Source organism: Eulemur rufifrons, unplaced genomic scaffold, assembly GCF_041146395.1.
Source record: "Eulemur rufifrons isolate Redbay unplaced genomic scaffold, OSU_ERuf_1 scaffold_463, whole genome shotgun sequence".
Taxonomy (NCBI): domain Eukaryota; kingdom Metazoa; phylum Chordata; class Mammalia; order Primates; family Lemuridae; genus Eulemur; species Eulemur rufifrons.
The window spans coordinates 22,896-35,469 of NW_027183245.1; the positions used below are offsets into that span (position 1 = coordinate 22,896).

The window sequence follows — 12,574 nt, forward strand, 5'->3', positions numbered from 1 at the left end:
GTTTGGCCAGGAGGAGATGGTCACATGCTCACAGTGAGCATAGCTCAAATGGAAAAGATTTATTCCCTTACTTAGATATATTCTCCGGGGTCCTAATAGTGTCGTTATAACCCACGTGCACTAGCTTGCCCACTCGAGTACCACAGAGGCTATGATGTCCACAGAAGTCACTGACGTGGACAGGTGACACAAGCCCGATCTTTGAATAATTCCTAAGTCTGTGTTCTTTGCTTGTGTCTCAGATTATTTGCTGCTTATTTTCCCCTCTTCTCGTCATAGACTGTGAGCTGCATAATAATCCAAAAAGACTGTTTTGCTAACTTAGAGCCAAAGCTTTTCCCGTATTAACACATATAATGTGAAAGCACTAAGTTCCAAGACACATTTCCTCCTCCTCCAAAACAGTCATGGAAATGGAACCATCCCAACCCTGCAGTAACTATTCTGCGAACTGCAATACACGACACTTAGCACATCTGGCCTCCATTATCCTGTTCTCTTGGTGAATTTCTGCTAAGCGAGTTTGGTTCGGGGCTATAGCAGAGATAAGTTTATTTAAACTAGATTGAGCTCCGAGCAATAGCAGAAATATTGATCAGTGGTGGAAACTTCGAAAAGAGATACCCCAGGAAGGTAATAAGGATGGGCCCAGGGCTACAGTCTAGTCTGGACCAGAACGGTGCAATTTTGTCCGGACGGAGTCGGGCCCCGGACTGGCCGGGACAACGTCCTCCATATTGGACTCCCCAGGTTTCACTTGCCTAAGCTTTGGCACCTAACAACTGGTCAGAATACATACGTGTACTTCCACATTTTCTCACTGACGTGGAAAAAACTTCTTCATCTTCCCCAGAGTCTACAAATTATAGCCTACTGGCCTCACAGAGAAGGGCTCTGTTTTCTGCCTATCCTTCCTGTTTCTCAGGCTTCCTCAGGGAACACGGGAACAAGGCACACAGACGGATGTCCTAGAAATGAGAGGTCACAGCAACATGTCTAATACGTGGGATATTTAAATAAAGCAGCACTGTTTTGAAAATCATAACCTGTTCTTTAGAAATTTTAACAGGGATTCTTGTTGTAAAGTTGGCAAACAACTTTTCTCGTATGTGACAGAAAATTTGTATAAGGATCTGAGAAAAAGGCAGCAACGAAGTGACAAGGCTCCAAGCGTGGGACCTGACTGCCACCATGCGGCAGCTGGGGCTGTAACCACGGGAACAGAACCACGCTGCGGCAGGGCCTCTTCCCAGGCTTCCTGGGAAAGTGCCCCGGAGAACAGAGGTCTAGCTTCGACCTCACGAACCTTCCTTCCAGCCTTATGACTCTGTGCCTGGATGGAAGTGTAATCTCTTTCTAAGATGTTTAGGCAGACAAAGTAAGAACTAGAGTGGAAGGAACAGAGAATAAAAAGTGAAAAACAATAGAGAGAGAACATAGAAATTTGGGGCAGCAGAAACTACACAGGGACAGACCCCAGAAAATCATCTGCTTCTTGCGAATCTTTTCCACTTAGATCACATCTGTGTGATCAACGGTACTAAGAACCCCCAAAAGTTTATTAAATTTGAAGAAGCATTAAACATGTCTATTACCCAGATTAACTGAGTGATGCAGTTATACGCATGATCTCAAGTATTTGTAGAGTTGAAATTTCCAAACTATGCTTGAATGGGACATAGAACTGGACGTATCTAATACTGAAGGAAATCACAACGTGTTACTCTATAGATTGAATATCTAACTGACTCACTTCAGGGCCCCACATTCCTGCTTAGCTGTTCCAAACCTGGAGGTCACTGTTTCTTCTGACTAAAGCAAAAAACAGAGTCTAAGCAGAGATGATTATTTCTGGCGACTTTCTGCCTGCTTATCTTATTTGGGAACTGGCTAGATACTAAAACATTGTGGCTTTAGAGGACGTTCCTGAAAGTTAATCCCAATAGGTAAGGGAGGTTTTATTGAGATAAGAGTCAGAGAGGCTGATAATGTCAACAAAAGAGTATGGATTCTGAGGAGGGGATAAAGATTAAGCACAGGGCTGCAATTCGCCTTTGGAGTATGGTCCACAAAGGGTCGGGGATTGAGAGCGGCTTTCAAACATGAGCCTAATTTATAAACTGAACAATATCTGTTCTGATCTTTGCTACAAAGATTCAAAACCAAATACAAGCCAGAAAAAAGTGAATTCAGATAAATATTTACATTACCAACCTACTCTATTTTTCAAATAAAAACAAGTTGAGGTACCACCTTTGGTACAAAAATCCCCAATAAAAATCTTGTAAACTAATTTGCTCCAGAATGACTTTTCCATTCCAGGCCTACTTTACGCGTAGCAGATCCTCAAAACAAATGTAAACACCATCTCGTTCCATCAGATTTCACTGGGGAGCAGATGATACGCATTCCATATCCATTTCCATTAGATTGCTTATGACGCTGGAAAAGGAGGATTAGTACTGAAGCACAGTTGCAAATCTTTCATAGAAATCTGCTATATTACTTGATATAATTAATAGACAAAAGAAATATAAATCTTTGCTGAGCAAAGGCAATTATGAAACTTTAATTGCAAGACCTACAAAGGGAAAAAAAGTCCACTCTGCAATGAACCCTTTGTTTTTTTTTTGTTGTTGTTGTTGTTTTTTTTTTTTTTGAGACAGAGTCTCACTCTGTTGCCCAGGCTAGAGTGAGTGCCGTGGCGTCAGCCTAGCTCACAGCAACCTCAAACTCCTGAGCTCAAGCGATCCTCCTGTCTCAGCCTCCCGAGTAGCTGGGACTACAGGCATGCGCCACCATGCCCGGCTAATTTTTTCTATATACATTTTTAGCTGTCCATATAATTTCTTTCTATTTTTAGTAGAGGTGGGGTCTCGCTCTTGCTCAGGCTGGTCTCGAACTCCTGAGCTCAAACGATCCGCCCACCTCGGCCTCCCAGAGAGCTAGGATTACAGGCGTGAGCCACCGTGCCCGGCCTGCAATGAACCCTTTGGACACAAAATACAACTTTCTAGGCAGATAGCCTACTTCAATTTTCTAAGCAACTCCAACTTTCTGGGCAAATTAATTCATTCTAGGCTCTGAACTACTGAATCAGTCCTGTATTCTGGGTAACAAAACACTGAAGTAGATTTCTCCTCTGGCAGTTTTTCCAAGTAGCAATTTTAAAGGCTGCAATTCAAGCCATAGTTTCCTCATTCTAGTTTCTGGGGAAAGCAGAACTATGTTAGATAATGTTACCAAAGGCACCTGTTTATGGACAGCCATTGTACAACCGGAAAACGCTGCTTGTGTTTCTTTGGCAGTCGAGAAGTGCAATGGTTCCCACAGTGACAGTGGGGCCAAGGAGGGAAACTTGTTTCCTCTCCTGGTTTCCTCCAGGAATCCCCAAAGAGACATGGAAGTTGCATTGCTAACAATTCCCTATTCATACTTGGGAGTCAGGGATATAAAACTGTCACATGGCAACAAGGCTGAACAATGGCTGGGAGGAACGGCTTTCTTGCCAATTATAAGAATCAGCGGTTTAATGGCCCAGTTGGAGGCAATCCCAGCCACTGAAGTCACCTTATAGGGAAAAGGCTGCTTTTCCAATATCTCCCATGGCTGAATGGCTTAGGAACAGCCCCAACTAGGCCTCCTTCCAAGTCCAAAATCAAAGTTTATGTTTACTATGGTAGAAGAACTTAAAATGTAATGGCATTAAAAGCCAGGAGCATAATATCAAAGGACCTACTCTAAAATTACCATAGATGCCAAGATGTTGAAACACAACAGGTTGATAGGGAGAATACAAGTACTTAACCACCTTCAGACCACATAAAGCAACTCATAAAAGTACTAGAGGAAAGGCTTCCACCTGGACTAAAGTCAGTATCTTTTGTCATATAAAGTGAAATTTAGCCAGAGCCTAGTGCTTCCATTCAAAGATGGTAACAACAGGCAACATTTACTGAGTGCCCTCTGTGGCAGGTGCCGTCTTAAACACTGTATACACTATCACATTTAATTTTTAAAGCACCCCAGTGAATTAATTATAGAGGTATTACCTGCATTTATGAGTTAGAAATGGACGCTTAACATGGTTAAGCATGTTGCACCATATCAGCACTAAAATTAGAACCCAGATCAACCTGAGATAAAATTTATGTTCAATTATAGGGGTATTACCTACATTTATGAGTTAGAAACAGATGCTTAACATGGTTAAGCATGTTGCCCTATATCAGCACTAAAATTAGAACCCAGATCAACCTGAGATAAAATTTGTGTTCACATGGTAAGACACTAAACCTCTGATTTCAAGGAAGCCTGGTTCCAATGTCAGATTTTCCTCTACTGTTAGATTTCATACAGACAGAGAGAATTGTTTCCTTATGAACTAACAGAAAATAGGACTAGAAAATCTAATTTGAATCTCTATCTCTGATTTCTACGTAGAGTTAAATGAAAAGACTGTCATTTTGCTGGTTTCTTTTTGCTCTATTTTCCTACTTCTAAAAGGAGCAGATCACAGTCTGCGTTCAAACGTCTTGGTCAGGCAAACTGCTGGTGTTTCTGGCTCTCCCCACCAACCATCGCAAGGTGAAGGAGCTGTTTGCTGAGATCATTTTGATAATCCCACATTCACCCATTCACCGGGGTTATTTTGCTTTGCAAACAAGTCCCATCACTCCTGCTGCATAGAGAACAAAGCGCGAACTCCTCAACCACGCTTTGCAGGGGCCCAGAGCCCTGCTCCACCCCTCCTGGTCGGCTTCTCCTGCTGCCCTCAGTGCCCAGCTAGTTTTTGCACCGTCTAGAACTCCACCTGGGCCCCCACTGTCATTTCCAATGATTCCATTGGATTTAATCCAACATTTATTAAACACCTACCTAAAGAGGGCTAAGTGAGGGCTATAAAGGCAGGCCAGTCACGGTCACTTTTCTTTAGACATGCACCGTCTAGAAGAAGAGGTGGGAACCTGCTCCACATAAATAAAATGCCAAGAAGAATGTGCTAAGCAGTCTTCTGGCAGCAACTTGAAGAGCTGAATTCATTTTCACAGTGAGGATTGAGATGGAAAAGAAGGATAAAGGAGGCATATGGTAACTTGAGCTTTGAAAGATGAGAATTTCAAAAGGTGGTGTGGAGGAGCCTGCAGTGGGAATATGGACGTAGGGATGGGTGTATGGACGCAGCGCGTGTTAGCAAGAAGGGCTGAGAGCAAGTGCTTCCCTCTGGAGGTAACAGCAGGGGATGACAACAGGTGGCCCACAGGCCACAGCCGACCACTCACAAGTTACCTGTTTCAAAAAAATTAAAATCAACAACATTAAACAAAATAGACTTTTAGATACAAATGTGGATCTCTAGCTCCTTGTGGAAAAGTCTGGAAAATCCTGTTCTCCCAGGCTTACTGAGTCAGCATAAGTAGACTAACGACAGGTAGCAGCGGCCTTCTAGAAAGGACAAATGCCCCCCAATTTACTGCAGTCGCCCCTACTCCTACCTACACTGGGCCCGCGTCACCTATTTATATCACGTGACTGCCTGGGTGCCCAGGAACCCTGAGCTTGTGACCCCACTGTGGGGAGGGGAGAAGGGAGGGAGATTGACATGCCCACTGGCCACTTACTGTCTGTGTGAGGTTGAACATGCGCCATTGTTTTAGTTTCCTTATTTGTGAAATGGAGCTATTATCGCCAACCTCAGTTTTGTTGTGCAGGTGAAATTAGATAATTTAACATTTAGCATAGTGCTTAGTGCACACATGTTCAATCAGTGGTGGCTGCTACTACCGGAACTATTACAGGAAAGAGGCTCTTTCAGGGTCACAAACTGCCACAGTGTTGTACATGGGAACACAGGTGTAAGGCATAAAGTGTAAGTGACTTGGCTTTTCCATGTGGCAAAATCCTGACCTGCCGGCACTGCCTGACTCTCTCTGCTTCGATGTTACATTTTGCAGCATTAGAAACAGAGAGACAGGGGCGACACTCCCCCCAATCCACGTGTGGGTGCACACACATACACACACTCTAACATGCTAATGCAGGGATTCAAATATCCAAATGGAACCAGACTGCTTGTTTTTATTCCATTTTCTGACGATTTTTCTTTCATACAACCCACTGAAAGATACGCAAATCATTATTGCATCGGGGCTTCCACAAAAGCCGAGGCTTATTACAAATCCAAAGAAACTGGCCTCCGGTGAATGGATGGCACAGCTGTCATGTCTCCGGGTCTGAGGAGGAGTTGGAGACTTTGGAAGATCCACTGTAAGCCTGCCAGACAGCAGTTCAAATCTAGACGATCATCGGACCGACGTAGAACTGAGCCATTTTTCCTGAGCATGAATTAAACAGATTGGTTGCGCCTTAACTGCTTTTCCAGAGCCTCCCAGGGAACAGCTTCGATGCTATAATTTTGCTAAGTGACCGGAGTTTTGTGTTCATGCATCAGACAGTAAGCACTGCACGTCTACTGTGCCCAAATGGGCCGCTGAATGGCCACAACACCCCATAAAGGGTCCCCTCGATTATCAATCGTAAGGACTAACTTACTTCAAAGAGCAGACAGTATAGAGAACATGTATATTCCCAAATAATATTCTATACGTACAACAGCAAACGTGTATTATTTTAGCTTATCTCTGAAGCACAAGAAGAGAAGATATGCATAGCAATGTGTCATTCTTTCCTAGAACTCTAAGGACCAGCACCCTCTCAAATACCACTGGGGAAAGAGGAGGTGGTGAAAGACCTAGAACTTCACACGTGAGATGAGTGGACCAAGACCTTGCCTACTGGAACATTCACATATAAGAAATATTGGAGATGACGAGGGGCCTTACATCAAGTTTTCTTGAGGGAGAAAATGGCTTTTATAAAACATTTTTCTCTTTATGGAAGCTCAGTAATTGATTCAGTTGCCATTTTACCAGGAACAGGGTCTTCAGGGATCACCTGCTGATTTTTGCACCCAGCATCCATCACCCTGTTTCAGCCTTCCCCCTGGAGAGCCAGCCCCACTCATCCTCAGAGGGGACCTGCAGTGCAGCTCTGGGGATGCGAGTAAGCCACGCGCTCACCCATCTCAGTGCCCGCGCTCAGGGCATGTGGCTCAGGTCGAACCGACCAGACACAAGGAGATTTTCATTAGGCCTTAAGCGAACGAAGGATGCTGCCCGTGTTGGACTTGGACGAGAGAAGACATAGGTCTAGGGCAATAAAGCCATCTTTTGACCCCCAGGGTGATGTGTGTTTGAGAGTAAACAGGGGAGCAGGAGAGCAACAGGGACAGATAAACCACACCCTGATGACTCCATCGAACCTCTTCATCTAGACACTTCGGAGGGCAGACCGACCGAGGGCTTCTCAGTTACATGACCCAAAAATTCCCACTTTGATGAAACCTGTCCCAGATGGGTTTCTCTCATGTGCAACAGAAACGGGCCTAACTGTTCTATGGACATAAAAGGGCACTTAGGAAAGGGGCTGATATTGAGACTGCCCACAGGAAAGCCCAAAATAAACACACACAGCACCTCCCAGCCCAACACCCTCAAAGTGCCCCAAGCCAACCTCACCAAAGCCATGTCCCTAGGACTGAATGCACCGTGGCAAACCTCAGTCCGGGCAGCTCTGGACATGGGGGGCAGGTCAACTATAAAAGAGCTCCAATCTGGAACGGAAATGCAGAGGAAATGAAAGAAAGCGGGAGTTGAAGGAAATTTAATAAAGAGAGAACTTAAGGGGAGAATGCAAGATAACGGGTGGCTTTCGGCGAGGCACCGTCTGAGGAACTGAGGCTTACTGAAAACCCCATAAGCTTTCTCTCTGATGCTTACTTGCACACCATATAGTTTTAGTTTTGTAACACTTGATATATGACCTTATTCTAAATGGCATTACTGGCAAATACAGTCAAAGTATTTATACCCAGGGGGAAAGTGAAGTACGTTTATCCTGGGGAGGAAAAACACACCAAAAACCAAAAATCTTGTTTACTTTGGGATAAAATAAGAGGCTTCTATTTAATTTAAATTTAGCTTAGAAACACTTCGACTTTTAGTTGGGGAATGCAGAATAATATGACAGTTTTCAAAGCTGTGGTCTCATGAAATTAAATATTTGGTCTGAGAAGGCTGCCATCTTAGATGACTAAACGCATCAAACCATCGTAACAGAATGTCCTAGAAGTCAGAGCCAAGATGTGCAGAGCGAACCTCCCTCCCCACTCAGGTTTCCATTTGCATAGGGACTCTGTAGGCTTTTTGGCTGGAGAAGAAGTTCTGTATCGGTTTGGATCGGTGCACAGATACCTGAGGGGGAAGAAGGAAGAGGGGAAGGCAGGAGATGGAGAACTGCCCGTGTCCTCACGGGAGCAACTGTGGACACAAGCCGGCTGCTTTGGGGCAGAGCCCAGGAGGGACTGCGTGGCCACGGGGAGCCGTCACCTACAGTTCCCACCAGACCTACCGGAGCAGCAGACACAGCGCTCGCAAGCAGGCAAGACGCGGTGGTGGCACTAATGACAGAAGGCCCTACGAGGCACACAACACCATGCCACCTGGAGGCCAGAAGGCAAGCACCAGAGCAGCCTTCATTCTAGACACACAGGAGCCTCCTCCTAAATTTCCCACACACCCCCGGGAAGGAGAATTTAAACTGAGAAGAAACGCCAGGCCACTGAATCTGGAATTAAGGTCCCTATAACTTCCTTTACATGCTTCAGTGTGCAGCCCAAGACATTCCAGTTATACCACCAAAGTCTCCGGTAGGCCTTCAAATATACATACAATTCTAAAGAAACACACAGGAAACATTTACTTCCACACTTAGAGCAAGCACCTGAGACATGGCCACATACGGATCAGCCACAAAGAATCTTGAAGCCCAGGACGAGCGATGGATTCAGTCTCCCACTGCCAAGACTTACAACTCACCCAACGCACCGTTAATTGGTATATGTTCCAAATGTGCAAACTAATTACATATCAACTTATTGAATTAAATATGAACACAATCAAGAAAGTTATTCAGTGCATTCTGAAGTGAAACAGAAATGATGTTTGGAATATCTATCTGTGAAACGGTTTGCCTTTGTTACTGTGAATGAGAACGAAACACATTTCTAGCCCACTTCTTGGGATAAATTTAATAATGTGCTTGAGAACCGCATCATCTTTCTTGAAGGAAGCATGTTTATGTTTATATAGGTTCCTCTCCATTTATACCTACATGTTAGATTCATTTTTGGAAGTGGTGGAAATGAAAACGGTTCCAGTTATTTTTCATTATTCTCTAATGTCAGAGTTTCTTTTTCTTTCACACAAAACTGCATGTCTTGACACCTACAAAGAGATTAATACGTTTCTTCTACACTAGGCTCCTCACTTCATTTTCAGGCAGAATAAGTTGTGTGTGCGACAGCTCCCAAGACTGAAAACAAAGCTCTACTCACCTCGCCTGAGAGAGACAGTCACAATTTGATGGAGGATGTTGTAAAGGGCCTTCTTTCTGATTTCCAGACCTCAAATAACAGGATCTAATTTCCCCTGTAAAATCATGAAATTTCAGGAAAGAATATTACACATTATTTGTATACAATCATTCCAGCTTATGACATTTTCAAGTTAAAAGCGACTGATTTTGAACTGAGCTAATAATAATTGTCGAGAAATCTAGGTCCACTCTTCACATTTCTCCACAGAATGTACATCATGAAAACATGAAGGATGCCTGAAAGAATCTTTACTAAGAAAATTTTTCTTGACATATCTCCTTGATAATATACTTGGATCAGTTTTTGACTCATTTATTTACTTAATTGTTTTTGATTGATTTATTTGTATCATCTTTTAAAGCACCTTTTATATATGCTCTTCCTGTGTCAGCATGATCTGTGCTGGGCTGCAACTGGGTGTTTTTTAATACATATATACATCAGTACCACGTGCAAAGAGAGGCTTATTAAGCACGCACGTGGACTGGTGGCCCCCACGAGACCATCCCTACCTCGAAATATGCAGATGACCAAGTGCCACAGCACACTGACTGCTATGTGGGAAAGCAAGGGGTGGAATTAATTTGCACAGTTAAATTAGCTCTACTAAAGCAGTCCAGGGTATCGAGGTGTGAAAATCAGTTCCCTTTCTCATGTAAATGGTCTCTGCCTGGAAGAATTCTTAGGAGTACCTTCTTCAGGTGACACAGGAAGCATAATTAACCTTGTCTGCCATGAGCATCTGGAAGGTCGCCCTCAACTCAAAGGTGTGGTCCTCCAAGAGAATCTTTAACAGCAACCACAGCCCTTCTGGAGGCTTTGCTATAAGTGCTAATGTTGTTTTTTATAATGTATAAGTCTCTGTATTTGTGCAGATGCAGAAGCATTTAAAACTATAAACTACTGAACTCCAGATAAGATAACCATATAATTTATCATCCAAATCAGAATCCTTTTGAGAGAAAAATAACAAGCATGACCCATCCCAGGAAAAACTAGGACCTACATCCCTTATCTTTGGAACTCTGAACTTGCCACTTAATAATTCTCTATGAACACTATTTTAAATCCTTTTTATAACAAGACATTGAAAAAATATATGAAGGTCAGATTTTCAGCATATAGCCAACAAATACTTACTGAGTGCTGGGCATTGCGCTCTTGAGGTTTACGATTGTGAGACGGAAATGCCATTAATTATATTATGAGTAGATACATAATTACAAGCTGTAATAGTATCAAAGAAGAAAAAGGACAGGGCATTAAGAGAACAAAAAAAGCAGATGAACCTGATTAAGCCTGGGGAGTCCAGGAAAGGTTTTCCCAAAAAACTAACCTTAGAACTGAGACTTGAACAATAAATAGCACATTGCAGACACTGGGGGCCATAGCATGTGCAAAGGCCCTGAGGCAGAAGGGAGCGCACTCTGTTCTAAAAACATCATCTGGGCAATCACAGGACTAAGTCTTCCTGTTCCAAAGACTAGTTCTCAGGTTAAGAGACCATGCCAAATTCTGAGGAAGCTGACAGTTTCCCGCTTCTTGCTCATTAGTAAAGTGCTCTAAAGACTCACCATGTTCATCAATGAAGACATGCATAGCATCCACAGACATCTCTTCTTGCACAGATGTTTCAGGCCCACTGATGACTTGCAAGACGGAACTGTCTTGTTGGGAAGTTACTCTGTAGATTATTTGTCTTTGTCTATTGCCCTGGAAACTTAACATATATAAAAGTTTCAAAACATGATTAGGAGTTCCTCCTTACCCTTAATGAAGCATGAAAAGAAGCAGCCAGCAAATGAGGCTGTCTCATGCTTTCTACCCCAGTGAAGATAAATGAGTCGGTTATCCTTACAAGGCGGGGGTCTTGGCAGGTTGAGTGAACACGGGGCTGGTCCCAGTATGGTCTTGACTTTGTAAGTCTGGTTTTCCTTGCTTGGAATTTTGTCCAGTGGGCTTTTCACTTTCCGGGATTTCTTCCTTTTTCTCCTGGGAACAATTATCTGGAAAACATTACTTTATGTGTTAATATAATATTAAATAAAAAATTAATGTGAATGCTCTTGGAAATAAGTTACAAAAACTGTTTCAGAATGCAAAATGCTTTTAAATAAGTTTTCATTTCACTAATTATGAAAGTACCTAAATTTATTTGAAAAACAGAAGGGTGTATATGTTTGAGCTATGTTATTTGAGCATCTACAAATACCAACTACTTTACATATGGATTCAGGGACTCCCTTAAAAATAATTCAGTGACCACAAACTTCCCTGGTTGAAAATCACCCGTTTAGACTACACGGGCCTGAAAGGCTAATAACTCATCAATGGACAGCCTCAGATGAAGGAAAAATTATGTAAACAAACCTGACTATTTTGGAGCAAGGTCTCATTTACTGTTTTTAAACCTTATCAGTCTTTCTCCTCACTCAGTCTCCAAATCTAAATTTTCAAGCTAAAGGTAGACTTGGTCTCTTCATAAAGTAGATACTTGTTAAGTTCAGCTGATTTTGAACTGTATCGCTTAGCACTATGGAGGACACAGTGAGTACAACACCGACTCCTTGCCCTGAGGATACTTTAAGGTGAATGAGAATTTCAAGATCAATAGGTACAGACTGGGTTGGGTTTTTTTTGTCTGTTTGTTTGGGTTTTTTTTTTTTTTTTGCTTTTTTAGCATCCTTTTTAAACAATGGACCAAAATAAGTGTCCTAGCTTATACCATTATGCAAAATGGAACATGTCCCTGAGGTTCACCCTTTCCTTTTCTGTGGTCTGCGGACATACTCCAACAGCCCTTAAGGTCAAAGGGAGCATTGTATTCCCATGACCTCTTCTGAGTAAATTGCATAGGGTCTGAAGGTCATTAGCCTGGGTCTGAGAGAACAGGACTGAGTGGTCTGAACCTACCGCTCTTTGGAGACATACCATTAAGAAAGTCCATGAAGATCTGCCTAAGTCCTTAGCAAGTGAAATTGTGTTAGTGGTGGGGGGTAGGGGCGTATAAATCACAGCATTGCAGGGTATAGAACAAAGGTTTTCATCCTTAGACTTCAAGTAATTGGAGGAACATCG

The 12,574-nt window shown here is 42.9% G+C and overlaps 1 protein-coding gene across 1 annotated transcript in view; it reads right to left on the reverse strand.

Annotated features, from left to right (window-relative positions):
* LOC138380439 (pecanex-like protein 2) overlaps positions 1-11,095 on the reverse strand; it is a gene marked incomplete at its 3' end in the record, with an annotated part of 31,026 nt that extends 19,931 nt beyond the window's left edge. Inside the window, exons 1-2 of the mRNA XM_069464972.1 lie at positions 11,071-11,095; positions 9,455-9,548 (exon numbers count right to left, since the gene is read on the reverse strand). Coding sequence (XP_069321073.1) covers positions 9,455-9,548; positions 11,071-11,095 — 119 coding nt within the window. The remainder of the gene's footprint in view (positions 1-9,454; positions 9,549-11,070) is intronic.
* Positions 11,096-12,574: the final 1,479 nt, after the last annotated feature.